At 36.6% G+C, this 19,339-nt stretch overlaps 9 protein-coding genes across 9 annotated transcripts; 7 read left to right on the top strand and 2 right to left on the bottom strand.

Annotated features, from left to right (window-relative positions):
* The first annotated feature begins 643 nt into the window (after positions 1–643).
* Positions 644–912, top strand: BDF20DRAFT_894802 (uncharacterized protein). Its single transcript, XM_053082418.1, has one exon. The coding sequence runs from the start codon at positions 685–687 to the stop codon at positions 892–894; it is 210 nt and encodes a 69-aa protein (XP_052931616.1). The 5' UTR covers positions 644–684; the 3' UTR covers positions 895–912.
* A 444-nt stretch (positions 913–1,356) lies between these two features.
* On the top strand, positions 1,357–1,984 carry BDF20DRAFT_894799 (uncharacterized protein). Its single transcript, XM_053082417.1, has one exon. It carries the CDS (start codon positions 1,548–1,550, stop codon positions 1,767–1,769), a length of 222 nt encoding a protein of 73 aa, XP_052931615.1. The 5' UTR covers positions 1,357–1,547; the 3' UTR covers positions 1,770–1,984.
* A 1,343-nt stretch (positions 1,985–3,327) lies between these two features.
* BDF20DRAFT_839287 (uncharacterized protein) lies at positions 3,328–4,055 on the top strand (the record flags this gene model as incomplete). Its single annotated transcript, XM_053079259.1, has 3 exons — positions 3,328–3,369; positions 3,503–3,623; positions 3,769–4,055. The coding sequence occupies 3 exons, from the start codon at positions 3,328–3,330 to the stop codon at positions 4,053–4,055; spliced, it is 450 nt and encodes a 149-aa protein (XP_052931614.1).
* Positions 4,056–5,961: 1,906 nt separating this feature from the next.
* On the bottom strand, positions 5,962–7,964 carry BDF20DRAFT_981188 (TLD-domain-containing protein; the record flags this gene model as incomplete). The annotated part of the gene is made up of 3 exons (XM_053085126.1): positions 7,693–7,964; positions 7,011–7,587; positions 5,962–6,956 (listed from the first exon to the last, which is right to left on the bottom strand). Exons 1-3 carry the CDS (start codon positions 7,891–7,893, stop codon positions 5,962–5,964), a joined length of 1,773 nt encoding a protein of 590 aa, XP_052931613.1. The 5' UTR covers positions 7,894–7,964.
* A 388-nt stretch (positions 7,965–8,352) lies between these two features.
* Positions 8,353–11,356, top strand: BDF20DRAFT_164393 (kinase-like domain-containing protein). The gene is made up of 9 exons (XM_053074828.1): positions 8,353–8,898; positions 8,973–9,165; positions 9,236–9,376; positions 9,450–9,600; positions 9,670–9,885; positions 9,953–10,155; positions 10,212–10,279; positions 10,346–10,676; positions 10,748–11,356. The coding sequence occupies exons 1-9, from the start codon at positions 8,742–8,744 to the stop codon at positions 11,226–11,228; spliced, it is 1,941 nt and encodes a 646-aa protein (XP_052931612.1). The 5' UTR covers positions 8,353–8,741; the 3' UTR covers positions 11,229–11,356.
* A 127-nt stretch (positions 11,357–11,483) lies between these two features.
* BDF20DRAFT_839284 (mannosyltransferase putative-domain-containing protein) lies at positions 11,484–13,056 on the bottom strand (the record flags this gene model as incomplete). Its single annotated transcript, XM_053079258.1, has 3 exons — positions 11,484–12,035; positions 12,112–12,331; positions 12,431–13,056. 3 exons carry the CDS (start codon positions 13,054–13,056, stop codon positions 11,484–11,486), a joined length of 1,398 nt encoding a protein of 465 aa, XP_052931611.1.
* A 270-nt stretch (positions 13,057–13,326) lies between these two features.
* On the top strand, positions 13,327–14,888 carry BDF20DRAFT_163929 (uncharacterized protein). Its single transcript, XM_053074824.1, has 5 exons — positions 13,327–13,598; positions 13,738–13,962; positions 14,065–14,139; positions 14,209–14,658; positions 14,719–14,888. Coding segments are annotated over exons 1-5 (837 nt in total). The 5' UTR covers positions 13,327–13,596; the 3' UTR covers positions 14,804–14,888.
* Positions 14,889–15,665, top strand: BDF20DRAFT_163930 (uncharacterized protein). Its single transcript, XM_053074825.1, has 4 exons — positions 14,889–15,101; positions 15,167–15,243; positions 15,313–15,389; positions 15,477–15,665. Exons 1-4 carry the CDS (start codon positions 14,974–14,976, stop codon positions 15,561–15,563), a joined length of 369 nt encoding a protein of 122 aa, XP_052931609.1. The 5' UTR covers positions 14,889–14,973; the 3' UTR covers positions 15,564–15,665.
* A 102-nt stretch (positions 15,666–15,767) lies between these two features.
* BDF20DRAFT_991132 (uncharacterized protein) lies at positions 15,768–18,019 on the top strand (the record flags this gene model as incomplete). The annotated part of the gene is made up of 6 exons (XM_053085340.1): positions 15,768–16,130; positions 16,157–16,288; positions 16,322–17,028; positions 17,092–17,269; positions 17,349–17,545; positions 17,613–18,019. 6 exons carry the CDS (start codon positions 15,768–15,770, stop codon positions 17,728–17,730), a joined length of 1,695 nt encoding a protein of 564 aa, XP_052931608.1. The 3' UTR covers positions 17,731–18,019.
* Between the last annotated feature and the right edge of the window lie 1,320 nt (positions 18,020–19,339).

The raw sequence follows: 19,339 nt of genomic DNA, 5'->3' as shown, positions 1-19,339 counted from the left end.
AAAGTTGGTACCTTTTCCCTTTTTTTATCAGAGTCTAGTTATATCCTTTAAAGAATTATTAAAGAAGTGTTAACAGTGGATCATCAGGTAGATTAAAATAAGATCTCATCACGAGCTACTCCCAACGACTGTACTGTACATATTTTGTTTGTAACTGAGTGTTTGTATCTTTTGAGTAACTTTTTTATCATGCCGTCAAGAGAAGCAAAAGTTTACCTTGAAGCAAAGTTGAAGAAAAAGCAGCAAGAAAATAAAGAAAGTCAGTTCATTATTGCTGTATTTTGTTTACTATCCGTTTATGTACTCAATTAGAATCGTTGAACCATTAATTTCCTAGAAACATGTTTTGCTTGCGGACGGGAAGGACATGTGCATAAGGGCTCATGCTTGTGTCCAGAATATAATGGTAACAGATGGCTGAAGAGGTAATATTTCCTGTTCATTTTCACTGATATTCTGTTCATACGCTTTTCTAGCCAAGAAACGAAAGTCCGGAAAAGATGAATACGAAACAGAGCAAGCTAAAGATAAAGGCAAAAAGAGAAGGCTAGAAGCGAGAAAAGCATCGCCATCGAATACTGTGAGTTTAAAACCTCAAAGGTGGATCCCAAATTGCCAAATCAAGTGCCCTTCTCTAGAAGTAATGTCATTTTCGTAGGTTTGTAACAATTGTAATAGTGTCAAATGAAAGAAGTACGAATTTCGGAAGGCTCCAGCGTCTATGGTACCAAAGCCTGCAAAACCTGTGGTATAATATGGAAAAGAGACGTCAATGCGGCCAAAAATATGCTTACTATTGCAAATTCCGTATGGGAACACAATGGCCGCCCCGACATTTTCTCTCGCCATCGCCATAACGAAAATGGTGCTGCAGGTTCTATACCGACGGCTTAAAGACTTTTACGCGTTTAGGTGAGTTCATCTTGTGAAATTTGTCACTGTACATTTCTGGGCTTTTATTAACTGCTGCTTGACGTTACTACATACTCAAACAGGGTAGGTGTTTTGTGCTTTGGCACAGTATATTTACCTTGTTTGAGTAATAGTAGCTCGCACGTTTGGCATTAAACATTTTGACAGAAAAGGTATGATCCCTAAAACTATACTTTTCATCCAAAATAATTTTTATATTAGTTTGAATTTTAATTGTAATATAGTCTCAATTTAATAGCCATTTCGTGCCGAAAGTCAAGCGGAAAAACAGTATTAGATAAATAAACCTTAATTTGCTCGCAGTAGTGTTTTAGGTATAATGCATAGTCGGGGACTCGACTATATGGTTAGCGATCGAGTAGTCTATTCCTATTCGCACTAAGGATAGTGAACTCATATTGTACCTCTCGCTTAGGTTGAAAAGCGAGTAGCTTTTTTTTTAGTTTATTTCAATTTGGTTTGCTCACTGTACGGAGTTTTACCCCGCTTTACTCTTTTTTCAAGATGCCAACAGAGCGCACTACTACTACTTCTAAGTATATAAAGAGGCTAATTTTTTTTTTTTTCTTTTCACGTCCATTGCAGTAAAAGCTGTTCTATTACAACATAAAGTTATGGATCGATCTCTTCCATTAGAAATTTTATATAAAATATTTGATTATCTGTCGATCATCGATCTGGCTCGTCTGGAAAGAACTTCTCGCCTACATCAGTCAATTGCCCTCGACGAAATCGAGAGGCGTATCATTAGATCAAAAACAGCCGAAGAAGAATGGGGAATATTAGTAAGCATAAAACTGTTTCACTACTATAATCCACAACAGTTATGGTATTAAAATGCTACCGATGATATTAGATACAAATCGGTAAAGGCAAAGCAAAACCCATTCGGTTTGATGCGATAGAGAAAAAGGCATATTACACTATAAAGATGGATCCCGTGACCATTAAAACAATGTTTGATCATCGTCGTCCAATCCATTGTGCGCTTCTTCGCAAGCGTGCATCGTCATCGCCGTTACTACCAACTACTACTACTACTACTACTACTACTACTACTACTACTACCGATAACGTTAAAGCCACTGAAAATGCCACTTATAACGAGAATGGATTTATAATTACAGTTGAAAAAGGAATGCAAGAAGGAAGCCCGGTAGAACTGGATGTTCGTAATGATGCTTGTCAAGTGCGAGGATTTCTCGTTAAACAACCAAAATTGTTGAAACATCGATCTGCACCATGCGTTACTGACAAGTCCCAACAGTTCAAAATAGAGGAGCCAGTCTTACCATCACAGCAACAGCGAGAGCAACTGTTATTTTCGACACAAAATCAAATTTTAGCACCTTCTCCATCTCATTATACCTTACAAATTACTGAATTAAGCCTACCATTGTGCACAATAGCGTCATAACCATCATTCCACACACCTCATTTATCAATTATCAAAGTTTTATTTTTAAAGTATTCCACAAACTTTAAAAGCAATTTACATACAGGCTGGTTCTTAAAATAAGATCCTACACTTATTGTACTTGCTAGAGTATCAGTGTAATAAACTGTCAGTCAGCATTTATACGCAGGGAGGCTTTTTTTCTTTTTTTCCTTTTTTTTTTTTGGAGAAGTGATGTAGTGAGTAATTTCACGAATCACAGTGCTTCTAATACTCTCTCCAGAGTAAGGTTATTTTTAAGAGCCAGGACTTTGTGGGTACGCTTTTCGAAACTTAATATATCCATAAGAAATGACGTCCATATATGACATCAGCAGAACTCGTTTTGAACCTTCGTCAAAAATAAGAAAAGCAACCTTGTATGTACGATTCCATAGATTGGGCCTTCCACTGGTCAATGTGAATGCTTCAAGCGAGCTGACACGTGTGATTAGTCAGAACCGTTTAGAATAAATTCGATTTGATAATAAGTACTTCAAAAGAGTTTTGGAGTTTCTTCAAAAACAAATAGATAAACCCAAGACAAGTACAAGAAGTATGTGCATTCTTACATGGATAAAGTTTGGCATTATAAACCCACTCAAACCATTCTATTGTCATGCAGCAAGTACCATTCATAATCCGTTGTAACTGGTAACAAAGGCGTATAAATTTTATGTTAGCAGTTTGGCAGTTGTATTAAGTAATAATAGATGTCTGTGTATTGAGACTTTTTTTCTTTGAGTATAGTGTAGAAGCACTGTTGCTCTTCAAAGTCCCTTAACCACAGTTAGTAGTAGCCCAGATAAATCCAGATTGCCTAGTTTGTTATTTCATTATGCAGACACACATTGAGCAAACACTAGCTGAATTGGTGTTAACAAATGTCTCATGAGGCAAAATATTCAAGTTCAAATTGTCATACAGGTTTCTTATATATAGAGTGAAACACTCTTCGCATGCGAACAGTTTGTCAACAGCACTTTCAAATTTTTCCTCATGTAAGTGCTTAGGACAACCTTGCCGGCAGTTAGCTATATTTAGCGTAACTCACAGCAAAATTGAAAGGGCCCCGTAACACCGGACCACATATTTTTAGCAACATTAAGCAAATTTCTCACCATTATATCACAGTTCCAGAGTACTACAAATCTTTATAGAGTAACTGGTAGTTTTTTTACCTTTCAGCAGTACTTCTATCGCTGCTTAACTTTTTCGAACAGTCAAAACTACAGATTTTACGGAGAACGGTCAAGTTAATATTCTATGTTTAGGTCTGTATTACTTAAATTTAGCTACACGGAATTCATTGATATCCAATACAAGTACTCGGCCTTCTTTTCCTTTCTTCTTCAGTTTCATAAATCTTGGTTGTCACATTATGCCAAAGGCTTGTTGAGCCGAACAATGTGTTATCCGTCAAGCAGCCCAAGGCCTTCCTTGGTATTTATTCGTCGAGTACGGTATTTTGGTGGAGTTAGGCTATGTGAGTGCGAAGGCTTCATATATGGTCAAACTGTTCTTGCTAGAATTATCAAAAGATAGACAAGGGTCTCTCTGTATGAGACTTTTACGTCAGGGCTTCTCCATTTATAGAAAAGGGAGCCTGTTTCTCACAGAAGAAATTATACACTTTATAAGACATGCACAGTTAAGTTATCTTCTTAACATCTGCAGTACAGAATAAACTGCTCCGTTAATGGTTGCATTCAAAAAACAGTCTAATAAGTAATCACACTTTAATAAACCCCACATTGAGAGTCTATCGATCATCATAATCAGATAGTTAAAGTCCAAGGAAGTTAATATTACATTTGCCATTCCCTTGAATATTACTTTAAAAAAAGACAGTCTGGCCATATAGCTTTCATAGAAGTTGTTTTTCAAATGTTATAACTGTTGACAAGCTAGTGCTGTTACTAGAGAATAATGCTGTGATTCCGAGTCAAGTGAAGACATGTGCCGAGACATTTACGCAAAAGTTCAGAGCACTATTCCAAACGCGCCATTCAGAATATTTCCATTGCAATTTAAGCACGGCAGACTCCTCTTATCGTAGCTTAACCTAGACAGGAGCTTGACTGATTGACACAAACTACACGGTTCTGAGATCGCATCAAAAGCCGCTCTCCCTACCTAGAAGTTTATTTTGGCTAAACTTCAGAGTTTCTTTTTTATTATTCATTTTTTATTTTGATGTAACTTTTCTCTTATTAGATTTATTTTTTAACAAGAAAATAGAAATCTCTTTGAACTGATATCAACATATTATAGGTCAATCAAGTTAATCAACTATGTCCCCTTTTTCAGCCACTGCTGCTAACACTGCTTAAAATTTACCTATCCCTCATTCAAAATCTGTCAACTTCATCCTGCACTTCTCGTTTTTTAAAGTACCCTGTTCCTCGGCGGGCAATTTTACTTGTTCCTTGTATATATTAGTGCCTCCGTCTCAAATATTGTAAAAAACTGTTTAATGCGAAGGAATAAAAGGCAAAACTGAGATGAATAAAGTTAACTAGTGAGGATGGATGATAAACGATGTAGAGTTATTAACACTTTGACTGTCTGTAAAACGTACACAATGATTCCAATTTAAATAGTAGAGAGCGGCGCTCTTGTTCTATGTATAAATCCCAACTTAAACGCGTTTTTAAGTTATTTTTTTTTCTTTCTTGCACAAAGATTGATGCAAGATAAATAGACAGGCTGTTGTAGGTGATCGAGGAGAGTTAATTTACGCTAGTACGTATCGAGGGTGCGAAAGTTTTTCGTATTGTGCGCAGTATTTTTTTTTTCCCATTAATGTTAGATGTGTCCTCAACTCTTTCACAAAAATCGAAAGAGTGTCATTGAAATGTCTTAATATACAAAAAGCACTCTTACCCCTCGCCTTGGTAAATTTTGTTTCTCTGTTACTACTAATGACTGCACACGGTGAATTAGATATGCTGCTCCCTTTTGGAAAGATAATTAAACAGGAAATTGACCATTGTCAATTATTCAGTCCATGACTGTAAGTACTTATAGTTTAAGTGGTTTTATCACTGTTAAACTGTTTACATGATAGTGTGTCTATGGCTCTTCTAGCAGAAGTACTTCCAAAAAAACTTTTTAAATAAAAGTGAGGATCGAAAGCAGTATATTTCACATACTGTTGAAAATTTCGGAGCCGACTCTCTTTGAAGGCATATGAAGGGCTCTAACAGTATTCCAAGGCCAAAAGTTCGATACAAATAAATCTTCTCATCAGTAATGGTCCTCTGTTAGTCTTTTTTATGATTGTTGTATATGTGTATGAAATTAATATCATTCCATGTGTTGAGAGCCCCAAGTTGAAAAACTCAATTTCTTGTGGATAAATTTTCGCTATTTCACTGGGATGGTAAACCGTATATAGATCTAATGATATGAAATAAAACAGCAACAATTTTACGAAGTTGTAGCAGCATGGTAAAATGCTACGGCTAAAAGCAACAGCATTGAGTTACATACTGAAAAAGAGTAATAATCATTGGATGAAATGACACGGCAACCTCTGCTTTTTATTCACCCGTTTCAAGCAATTTAGAAAGCATATTGCAATAGCCACCTTACCGATCTTGTCTTTTATCCTCATCGATAATGCCCGCCATTTTCAATAATTCCTTATCAAGCTGCCCATCGGCCTGTCGAATGTTCAAAGAAGCCCTTCTTGCTGCCTCTTGCTTTTCGAACTTCCATTCTCGAGCTTGCTTTTCTCTGTCTTTTTCGCATCCGAGTCCAAAAACTTCAATATTTTCTATTTGAAATTCAAAACAGAATTCTTGCTGTTTTCTGTTAGCACTTTCAAATGTGGGGTGTTCGGGATAAGGCTCGTTTTTGTAGATGCCCTCTTGAAGGGTACTATTCAAAGTTAAGATAAAATCAGATTGCTGTTGTTGCTGCTTCTTGTTTATATCTCGTGCTGGATAATATTGTTTAAAAGATGTTTGTTGATTGCCTGTAGGTCCGAAGCCTATTCCAAAATCATGATGATATAATATGTAATGGTCATCATCATTACAATGACTATGATTCTTAACAGGGCGGAATATATCAAACGATGGATCTAACTCGAACAAAAAGCATTCTTTATCGCCCCAAAGATGTTTTGAATGCTTCCATGGTTGCTTGATAAATGCGCCTATTACCCTTGGCGGTGTTAACTCCTGTTTTTTTCCTTTCGTTCTTCTTCGAAGTGGTTCTTTTTCATCTATTTCCATAATCATTAATGTTGGCCCTGGGTATTTGAACACATGACTTTCTAATCTGTTCATAGAAAATCCATCTTCTTCTGCAGAGTAAAGTCTCAGCCATTTCTTAGAAATGAGAATTTGTTCTGGTAAAGTCCATGACAATAACGTGATATACAATGGTGTGAGTATATCTGTCTTATCAACAGATGGTAATTTATCTTCAATTAGCAACCTTGATCCTGCGTTTCTATTGCCGGAAGAATTGTTGTATGTGAATGAATGGATGATGAGTGACTGTAATAGTTTGAAAAAATGAGGTGAGAAATTCATTATCCATGCATGCAATGCTTCATACGTGACATATGGAAGTGCTTCAATATCGGAAAAATCCTCTTTGTTCATAACTTCTTTTGTGGTAGCGGGACAAATTGATTTCACGACGATATCGGTTGCCAACCTACGAATTTTATGAAAGTCGTGTTGCTCCTGTTTGTCTGCTTCTCCTAGCCATATGAAGCATACAAAAAGGTCGATCAAGTCTTTACATAATATTTCTGATGCCCCTTCCGTATCCTTCTCTTTGACGGTTTCATTTTCTTGAGGACTACTATCTATATTCAGATCGTCAAAATCAATGCCTAGATCGGCTAATGATAAACCTTTTGTCAGGCTTTTTGGTCCAAATGTAGAAGTGGCTTCAATGGTACCACCCGTCTGCTTGTTCGTTGGTTTAATATCTGTATTGTCTTCTGGTTCTTTAAGTTCCTTTTCATTTACTGTTGGTAATATTGACAAAGATTGGAAAAATAAAGTTTCGGATAGGTTGTTGTGATGTATTTGGTCAAGGCGGCCTGTTAAAACCACAAAGGCAGTTAAAAACGCTTCAAATGAAAGAGGGACAGGCCCAACCGTTGCACACGCAGGATATGAGCCGAGATACGAAAATGATTTGTACAATAATATGGCAGCAGGTTCAATCTCAATTGGCAAATTAAGATGTTTCTATACTAACGTGAAAGTTAGTGAAATTACCAGAACTATTGTAGTATTCAATAGCTTGAAACCCGTTATGGCTCAGCTTTACGCAAAATAAGGGGTTTCTTTTACCAAAAAGTTCTTCAGTTCAATACATTCATAATGATCTTTGAATGTTGATTTCAACTTGTGAAAAGACTGCTCTAAGCAGACAATCTCAATACGACTCAAGTATTTCTTCGGCTGGAATGTAGTTTGCTTAATGGCTCCTTCAAATGTTGTCGTTGTTTGCTGTTGTCGGTGTGCTACCGGCTTTGAAGCTAAATGGCCCATTTCATGCAGTGCTGCAGGAAAACCAGTGGAAACAACAACAAAAAAAAAAAAAAAAACCAGTTCGGCCCTTTAATGCCTAAACTGATAAACTTTTTTCTTCTCCACAGCTATAGATAAATTTGTATGAAGCTTGTGATAATACATCCGTATTTGTGGCGAGCTGATTGGCAATGCAAAAAAAGAGTAGAGTGGGCCAACGGCATAATTTAATCAGCCCCAGTTTCAGCAAGAAAAAATGACATAATGTAAATCTCCTGTGATCAGCTGACATAGTAAAATAATATAGTTCAGGGTACTAAGCTTTTCAACAAAAGTATGAAAGAAAAATATTCCGAGAGTATTTTGACAGATTACATGGCATATCAGATTAAATGAAATAACGATGTCAACACCTGCATTCTGACTCATAGCTACTCTCATATTGTTCTCCATCAACGAGGAAGTAGTTTGAAGCACAGACGTCTGATCCGTTGCACGGATGCTCTTTGGTGAACATGATAAAGATGGTTCCTGGGCAAGTAGATCATTTTGAACCAAAGGGGAAGAAATTCTTAAATTTTTGATCTTTGGATTATTTCATTCTTAACTCTCCGTGTTGAGCACATTCCTGCTAATGTAGTTTCTGTCTATGAAGTATAAGGCTTCGAATAAAATTAAAAAACCCAAAAGTGCATTATATCCGGAAATATTCAAACCAACCATTCGAATAAAAAATGATTCGCATATTTTAGATTATTTTCATAGCTCCCCTTTCATGATCCACACTAATTTTGTTCCCATCGAACATTTCATCACTTTGTATCAGTTCTAATATATTACAGCCTCTGATCGAAACTACACCAGATAACATGTTAAATACAGTGGTCTTCCCAGCAACACAGCGAAGAGCATTAGCGAAATATCCTCAGAGTAATTGTAACTCGCCAATATTATCGCCAGGTAAAAGGCGTAGAAAGGATGTTGGAGATTATTGGCTAGGAAAGACTTTGGGTAGAGGCTCCTCAGGTATGTATACAACTTATGACAAATTCAGTAATTCGATCCCATAGCAATTTCTCATAAATATTTGTTACAAATAGGGCGTGTTAAGATGGGCATACATAAAGTGACAGGAGAAAAAGTAGCCGTCAAAATCATTTCAAAACAACATTTAGCCACAAATGCATCTGTCGAAAAGGCTGTCAAAAGAGAGATAGCCGTTATGAAGCTTATCAATCATCCTTATATTATGCGCCTTATTGATGTAATTGATATGTCTGATTCACCCAATTTGTAAGTTTATTTGATCAGTGACTTGTTGTTCGTTAAATCTTCCTTGAATCACCAATATGCTGTATTTCAGGTATCTGATTCTGGAATATGTACAAGGAGGAGAGTTATTCGAATACTTAGTATCCCAAGGTCGACTCCCAGAAAATGAAGCAAGGCGGTACTTCCAACAGATAATTATCGGCTTAGACTACTGCCATCGCCATCTCATATGGTTTGTTCTAGCATTAAAGATATATTTAATATACGTATATAATAATTTCGCTTATTTGAGATGTCTTCTTTAGCCATAGAGATTTGAAGCCTGAGAATTTATTGTTTGACCAGGATAGAAATATCAAAATTGCAGACTTTGGAATGGCTTCTCTACAGCCTACAGGCTCAATGTTGGAAACAAGCTGTGGATCACCTCATTACGCGAGCCCTGAAATTGTCAATGTAACTTTATTTGCGCAAATGATTGATTATCTATACAGACATTAATATTTAAGCTTCATTCATTTCCAGGGAATCCGTTACAACGGAGCAGCTTCTGATATTTGGTCTTGTGGAATAATATTATACGCTTTGTTGTGTGGTCATTTACCTTTTGATGATGATAATATTAGACAATTATTGACAAAAGTCAAGTTAGGAAATTACACAATACCCGACTATGTATCAAGTGAAGCAAGAGATTTAATACGCAGGATTTTGGTAGTAAATCCTGCACAACGACTTACTGTAAGAATTATTAATAGAGGATAGGAATCGAGATACCATCCCTAAACAATAAATCTGTAATTTGTAGATGCAACAGGTACAAGAGCATCCATGGTTCGTTTGTGAACAACCTCCGAATCCATCCAAGCTACCCGACCCTCCATCTGCAGAAGAGATTGGAAGACCTGTCTCCTCAGTCAATGACATTGATAATCGGATCTTAGAAACGTTGAAAGTGTTGTGGTCAGATTTGTCGACAGAACAGGTTATTAAAGCCTTATTGAACATTGAGTAAGAGTTGAACAGTGATTTCATAATTCAATATAGCTTAACTCAATATTTTCCAGTCATAATATGCAAAAGGTGGCTTATGTTCTCTTGCAAAGGCATGCAATTAATCAGTTACAAAAAGAGGGTGGGTAAATTATAGGATTAAACAGAGGTTTACTGTTAATCGAAAGCTAACTTTCTGTCATTGAAGTAGTGTCACCTAGCAAACGAAGACGCCGTCCGGCGACTGTTTGTGTTGTTTCTGATAAAAGCAGCCCATTATCAGGACTGGATCACATGGTATCCAAATTAACCACTAGCAATGACGCATCAAATAATTTCACAGTAATACCTGAACAACAAGCCTACACATACCAAACCCCAAATGTCAATGAACAAATGCCAACACAAGCCGCACCCTACACGACAAGGCCACACCTTGGATATGATGAGGCTGTGCCGCCACTCCCGTTGAAGCCTCTTGTAGTACCCGTCCACCCGTGGCTTCGAACTCCAAATCAACCACGTCGACGGAACCTTTGGTAATTTACTGTTTATTCGATGAAGAAATAACCTTACAATTACTGAACCTAAAAATTGAAATGTATATTAGGCATTCGCCAAATATCAGTAACAGACAGATGAATAAGAATAATAATGTAAACAAATTTTTACCTAGCATATTCCAGCCAAGTCAGCCTTTGCATAATGGCTCGCAATCATCTATCAGCAATCAACAAAACAATACTCATAGGCAAAATGCACGCATTCAGTATGCACAACCTACTGGCAGTATCTTGAATCATACGCCAAATTATCATACTGTCAGCAGTGCGTCACCAGATACTCCTGACCAACAGAATAATCGCTATAGTGCACCTCCGCCCATCAATTTTAACTTTGTACAACAAAATCGTGCGCCGTATCAATTTCCTTGGGTACAACAGCAGCAAGACTCAAAATTGATGCGATTCATGAACATGCTGAATAGAACTCATAGGGTAAATCCTAACCAAGAATCTGAAAGTTCCTTATTCAAGTTCTTACAAAGCCCAAAGCCGTTTAATTTTGAGAAGAAACCAAGGAAATTTTAGGATTACTTTGTGTAGCTATCCTTCCATTGAATCTAACTGAAAGACAGACTCTGATACATTAAGAAAGAAATACTATATTACTTTTTTTCCAAAAGAGCAAGTAATGTGTGACAAGCAACATAGCATTTGAAGTATATCAAAGCATATATATATAACATGTCATTAGGAGAAAAAATAGAAATAGGACAAAGAATAAATATAAGCACATTCAGTATTAAGTACCACTTTCGGGATAAGTCATTCTTCATTTTCCTTTCATGCCCTTGTTTCTCCTCCTATGCCTCCATTTTTGAAGTAGAGTGTTTGGAACCCTGTCAAAGTTTGATCGAAATCTTCAGTAATTGCATCAGGTTCACCTTCACGATGTGTAAAATCCATGCATGCCTGTCCTTTATTAGATATATAGAACTCGGGCTTAATGTAAGTGTTCGTATGCGCCAAAGATGATCGTTTAAGCAAATCCCAAGGGTGTTCGGAACCATCAGGACGAATGAAATGCTTTTTATCGGTGATTTTAAGCAAATTAGCGTGAACAAATATTAAGTCGTCATCTTCCTCGGCATCATCAGCAAAAGGAACATATTGAAGGATTGTATGTCCGCAGAAACGACCGTTTGTCTCTGTACCTGCCATTCCAGGAAACACTTCAACCATATGATATGGAGAATGGAGAGCTTTCCATGCATATTTGAACGTGTCTTTGTCACCATTTAAAAATTGAAAGTATATTTCATAATGCTTCTGCATGTACCAGGCAAGTTGAAGTGGTACCCAAGATTTTTCTTTGTCAATTACCATCTGTCCAGACTAAAAAACGTTTTAGCAGAGTGTATTATGTATTACAATCATGATTTTATTTGGTTGACGAGAATTTGTTTCTCACCTCCTGTTCCCATTCATTGTCACAATCGATATCCATTATATCAAAAATTTTGTTCTCACCGTGTGTTTTCCAATAGTCTGGCCAAAATAGTGCACCTGTCTCCTTATATTCCGGTAGATCGAACAGAAAAGTCGGGTCTTTCAATGGAATATTATCAGAATCAAGATATAGCACTTCTTTAAACGCAGAATTGATTATGGCTGCTGCTTTAATCTGAAACCTATATAGATAATTCTCGGTCAGAAGAAGCCCATGTAAGAAAGTCAACAGTGTTTACACACTTTTTTTTTTTTTTTTTTTTTTTTTTTTGGATCATTACTGTTTATCTGCATCACGTCTCTTGATGATAGGTTTAACTAATTTGGGATTTGATAAATCTTTGAAAGTAGCTCCTAATTCTTCAAAACTAAGTCGAACGTCGGCTGAAGGTTGTTCATCATGTAAGTGCCATATCTCAATGCTCAGTTTACAATCATAGACATTTCTTAACAATTTCACTGTAGTCAACGTTCTCTTGACTGTATCTCTATTGCCAGCAATGAATACAATTCCACGTCCGTTGAGTTTATCAATAGGAATGGGTGTTTTTCTAATATTGGCTATAAATTTTTGCCAACGTCTTTTGTAAACTTTTATAGTACTTCCATTAAGGTGTCTCCAGAAATCGAGGTGGGCTGCTGTATGATTCGGGTCAGTATTTCTAAGGACAATATCTTCTTTACAAATATTTGACGTCGACGTTTTCAAAGCTTCCAGTGTTTCTCCATCATGTGGTACGGTTGGCAATTGTGATGCTACTGCATATTGCTTTTCCACAGAAATTTTATCACTGGAAATAGGTACATTCTTTGATATCATGAGTACGCAGTAAATGACAAACACAACGAAAGATGTAATGGCAATATTAATCTTCAACTTTTGATTTCTGCTCATTCGTAGACTCATTATTCTTCTGTAATTGTCGGTTATTGGTAAAAAGATATGGAAGTAGAAAGAACGGTTTAAATACAATTTTCGGTGATGATTAAAAGTTTCAAAATGGCAATGACAACGCTAGAAGGGCGATCCATAATATCGGTATTCTAATTGGTTTGGACTGGGCCTCAATTTCTTCATGGATCTGTAGATCCGAGTAGCGATCCTTTCATTCCACTTGGCAGAAAATGAATTTTGTAACACACTGCTAATCGTTGAATCAAACAGACAAACAGTAGCTTTTAGATAAAAGAACCATAATTGGCATAATGTAGTACATACTTCCCTGAAAAAATTTTTTCTTATTGTTGAAAAAATGTGTCTACTCTTTTTATGAGATGTCTTGGCAGTTTACTAAAAGCTGATTATGACAAAAAATACTGATTCACCATCCTAGAACAACCCAATAAACCTTTAATATGAATTGTAGCCTCATTATCAGTTTAACTTATTTGTGTTTACGTACATCATGTTCATTCTAATGATTTATAAAATATTAACAGCTTGATAATGTGCGTATTCATGGTAACCAAAGAGTTAGTGAGTATCAGAAGACAGTAATGCCGTATTTTTTTATTTGTTCTCACTTCTACCCCTTTGTGCGACTGATCATATAATAACAGTTACTGTTCAATAATGATTATCTAATAGGGACTTTTGGTTCCTCCATTCAAAAGCAGAATTATTTAAGATTGAACAAGTATTCAAGAAATGCTGTTATCGTATGGCCAAAGAAGACGAAATCATCATAATCGGGGTTTCCAAATTGAAGGTCGCGGTTTCCAGTGGTTTAAACAGCAACGCGTTCATTTTAATCATTGCACACGGACATATTTTAAACTATTTTGTTAAAGCTAACAATGCAAAACGCAAAAGGTCGGTTACAACTTTGCGCTTCATTATTGCTCTTGAGCACGGAATAATATTCTCTTTTAATAATAAACTAGAATTAACTAATTCCAAGGGAGATATTGACAGAGGAAATGCAATTGACCAAATACACATTGCAGGAAAAAGTATCGATGTTGAACCTCACTCCGGCTTTAGAATAAAGTACGATCAGAAACAGCGCTCATTCTATAATTCTTATTGAATACAATTTTCTTATTCTTTCCGATGTAGAAGTAGAACTGTGTCGGCTACTGCGATTACAAAATTCTTGGAAAATGTCGAGTTTTATGCTTTGCAAGACGTTCAATCCCATACAAAGGAATTTTCAACCATCCATGTGGGTGCCAAACCATCTTCCGCCTGGTCAACAATTGGTATAGTGGATAAATGTTATGAACATAAAGATCTTCTGCTTTCAGTACGTTTAACGGACATGAGAAACTCCTATACGCAATTGTATATCACTGGAAAAGCATATACAATGTTTCGCGAAGATATCAAACACGGAACCATCATAGCAGTCAAAAGGATATCACTTTTAAAGCCGAATAATATAAAGCAATCTATTGCTCTTCACGTAGATTTGATTCAGCAGATTTGCATTATCGGAATCAGTTTAGATCTGACAAGGTGTATCGCTTATAAATCTCCAAGAATTCAATGTGATGAATACATTGATGGGTTAGTTACATTTTCAAATCGTTTGTTGCACTCTTATGCTAAGATGTCTATATTTGTTAGGCGAACTTTGGAATATTGCGATAAGCATTTAAAACAAGCGCTTGATTTTTCCAAGAGAAGGCGAGCGGAAATGATGACAGGGTAGGTTGAGAGACAAATGGCATCACTTCTTCTGAATAGCTTATCTTCCTTGATGATAGCGATTCTGGATTTGATATTCGTTGGGCTACTAAAAAACGGCAAGCAGATGGAACATTAATCTTTGAGTGCAAAAGTCATGCAAAGACCAAGCAAGTCTATCCATATTCATATTTTATGGGACAGCAGCGGAAAGAAACCTATTTCATAAATGGAATAGGTAATGTTGCGACTGATGGCTCCATATTTGACCAGAAGCATGTTAGTCGCAAACCGATGACTGAAGCTGCAAAAACGAAGCTGAAGTATGATCCTAAACAATGGCTCTCGTCACATTTTGTACTTTACTTATGTCTTTCGCATTACGTAGAGAGTCCTTGAAGGGTAGAATGGATGCAGGTGCTAAGAATATCAGAAAGGCTCTAGGAATTAAAGAAGAAATACGGGGTAAGGTTTTCTTTACAGTTTCTTTATACACTTGGAAGTCGACCGCTAATTCATTTATTATCGTTATAGAAAATGTTCTTTCAAATGAGCAACTTGTCCGGTTGGGCCAGCAAGCAATGTGCAGTCCTGAAGAGGAGGAACAGAAGGTAATACTCAAAAGCAAACTTATGGGATATGTTCATCTTCTGATATTCTCTGATATGTTCCTTTTAACTTTACTTGACTGTGTCAAGAAACGTTCTATTGAAGCTTTGACCAAGCGCCGTCGTATTGGGAAAGAGAAACCAGAAGAGGAAAAACCTCGTTACGTATATCTTTAATTCAAGCTAATTTTAAAATTCCATTCTCTACATTGTTTGAAATTTCCTTTTCAACCAGCTTCAAGATCATCCAACTCAATTGATAATTCCTGCAGTCACCAGGTTTATTAATATTATTGTTTATTCTTCGAATTTATACCATTGCCGCTGATAGAACCATAAATTGTTATACAATCGTTGAATCGTTTGCCATTCGTTTCTACGATGTTAAATGATGAACTGCTTTCCATTTGGAGCTCGTTGCCGAAAGGAACAGTATTATTTCCAGTTAACTCTGTTCATGTTGATAAATCAAAGTCTAAGACCTCGATACGACAGATATTCCGCTCCTGGTCCATTTACACATTTAAATTGAAGAGTGTTTACAACAATTACCCCTGCAGAGACAGTTCCAAGAGTTTAGAAACGGCCAAAAATCTTGGAGAATCCAACGCGTCCGGACCCATTTTGACGAAACCGCTACCCTCATTGTCCTCATTACGTGAATACGTAGGGTGTCTTTCAACATCAAATATGTTCGAGACCGAAGATCCCATATTGCATACCGAAAGGGCAACGAATAAAAGTGTATTAACGGTACTCTCTAAATTCAGCATCCATATGAAGAAATCAATCAAAGACAAATCATCAGCTTTGAACCGATTCAAATCTACTTTTTCTCTACGGAGAAGCCTATCCACTATCTCAGTAATGTGAAGAAAAAAAGGTTCAATTGTACATCAAGGGTGAGTATTAAATTAAGGTCTCCATTTATGTAGGTTAGGCGTGGAAGGAGCGAAATTTCAGTTACTGAACAGGTGACAAAGGATGGCTCTTATATTAATGTAGATGTCCTTTCTGGGGACACTAGAGTTGCAAATTTAACTCGAATAGAAATAAATGACAATGACGGAACTTACAACAAAACAAGCAACAATGAAAATTCTCTACATTCACTAAACTCGACAAGGTTATCAGCATACACAGACAAACAGAACCTCATCAGCACTACAAACCGCCCTGCCAAAATAGATACCCAACCGTTGACAGCAGAAGGTTGCTTTCAAAAAATAAGCAGGTGCCGTGCTAAACGATATCCATTTTCGGATAACTATTCTTCTCAGTCGCAACAGTATGCACAAATCGCTAATGCCATTGATGAGGTATCAAAAGAATATCAAAATGTATTCAATTCTGAGGCTAAGAAGCAATGTACCTCTTGGTTCGCTTCGATTGACAATCCTTGCTTCTTTCAAACGGCAATCTCTGACTGTAATAATGAAGATCTGGACTTCAGCTTCTGTTCTTTGGACAGTGGCTCTAGCATGACGTTTGAATCAATGTTTTCACAGTTATCATTTAATCTTGATAATGCCTCAGATTACATTGCTGCTATGAATTACGACAGTGCATTTGACTTACAATGGCAAGAAGCTTTTCATAAAGTAAAAAACAAGGCATCCAATGTTGTGGATCTTTTAGACAAGTATGTACTTTTTGATATTACGGTTAAGCTTCGAAAATAGAGCGTTATTGACGTCCTTGTTAGATTCGCTTTGGCTATGCATGAATTGATTCAACTAGGACATTCTACGGAAGCATATGCAACTAAGGATGTATACAGCGACACAACAATCAATAATACCAATCACTCCGTAACTGTATATCCTTCGACAACATGGCTGGATATATATTCGCATTTCTATAATCTATTTCAATGTGGGCAGGTAAGGTATACCATCAGTTTGGTATATTTCGATTAAAAACTAACCACTATTTTCCCTGCAATTTCTTTCGTATGGAAAGTTTACGGTTGAGCACATCATCTACGTTTTTTCTTACGTTACTCGTATGCTTCAAAAGTCGAAGAAAATAATATCAGATTTGAATTGGAGGATGATCTCAACAGCAGCTCTACTAACAGCAGCAAAAGTTTTAGATGATTGTTCAATCTTTAATGCCGACTTTATCACAATATTGCCCGAATTGTGCCTTGTCGATATGTAAGTATTGCAACAGTTATTCAGCCTAAATGCCCAACAGACTACTGATGTAGGTTACTTCAAATAGCAATATAATTGAGAGAGCGTTTTTAGACGATATATGTTGGAATGTTAATCTACGTTGCCATGAATTCGCAGCCGCCTACTTCTATTTGAATAATCATGCGTTTATTGGACAGGAATAAACTTAGAGTGATTTGTAGCACCCAACCATTCGCTTATTCCTACGAGTAAGGTGTTACTCTATTAAAGGAAAGATGTCGCCTGACATTGATTAAAATATAGATTTGTGATTACTCAATAAGGCTACTATAGCTTCTCAAGTATTTAATGATAAAATACAGTTCACATACTTGTGCTGACCCTTGATACTCTATGTTTGAGAGTTAATAGCGTTCTTAAATAACTTTGAGTTACTCTAAACAAAGACTGATAAGAATAAAAACAGTAAACTGAGTGCTGTTACAGAACGGGTAAGAGTTTATTATGTTTCTTTCTAAAAAAACCATAATAACCATCATCTTAGTGCGGAATCGACTCAAAAAGTTATTATTGGATGTGGAATCTATTAAATTAAATCCGTATTGCTGGATGTTTTCTCTATGGTAATATAATCTGAACCTCTCTGATATAGTCATTCGCACTAACAATGAAACCGTACAATCTTGAAGTCAATGTGTGGTATTTGACGACTTTGTTGAAAAAGTCAGAATAAATCTACTGCGGAACATTAAAATATTTTCTTCATATTGGGAAACCTAGAATTATTCTACTTAATGAAGACGTACGTCTCCTTAACAGTAAAAAATTGAATTCTCGTCTACGCATCAAACCCGGAGAGGGTGGACTTGCAAAAGTATCTGTGTTTTGATCTGGTAATCATGCAACTAACTTATTTTCCTCTACTGAATATTATCCAGCTCTGCTTGTAAGAAATAATATTAATGAGGAAGTTGATATTCGTGCGTGGCGTTTGAATTGAGTGAACAGCTATTGTAAAGGATGATTAGATCCTATCATCTTGTAATTATTTTGTATGCCGAGGGCAGTATAACCTATTTACCTGAGCGATGAATCAATATATCCTATGTCATACACTCACAAAACTGTGATGATATTTTGTGATTATCGCGTAAATAATCTGTGGCTAACCTTACAGCACATAGACCCTCCCAACTAACTAAAAGCTTACATCATTGGAAAGCTATGGTTTTCAGCTCTCCAATACTATAAGATATGCTAAGTTGGAGTCTGAAACATCGATGAGATTAGTAGGATTAAAATAGAGTATACAGTTTCGGGGCAACAATTTAATTGATATGATGACAAATAACAGAGAACATCATGGATTTACCATTTCATCCACCCTCCTTCTGCCCTTATAACAGTTTAATTTGGGCTGCCATACCTATATGATTTAAGCATAGTTCTGGTGTAAAAGTTACTATACCAGATATCCACAACACGTTCTTATAACTCATTCGGGTTCGACGGTGCTGTATCGTACGCTGCTAGTTTACACTTCAAATAGAACCGCATATTCTCATTGGATCGAGGTTTGGGGAAGATGAAGGCCAGTCTAAAACATTCAGCTTGTTCTTTTGGAACTTTTCTTTCGTCACCTTGGCGGTATGCTTCGGATCATTGTCCTGCTGAAAAACAATATCCTCCTTTTGTTGCCCATAGTCTTTAAGGGTCTCTTGTAATACAATTTAGCGTCTTCCCGCCCTCAGTCTTGGCTATAAATCCATGTCTATATTGAGTGAAGCAGGACCACAACATCAAGCTTCCTCC

This window comes from Mycotypha africana, assembly GCF_025528875.1.
Source record: "Mycotypha africana strain NRRL 2978 chromosome Unknown BDF20scaffold_12, whole genome shotgun sequence".
NCBI lineage: Eukaryota > Fungi > Mucoromycota > Mucoromycetes > Mucorales > Mycotyphaceae > Mycotypha > Mycotypha africana.
Note: the sequence above shows the minus strand (reverse complement) of the source record. Positions and strands in the feature narration are given on the sequence as shown.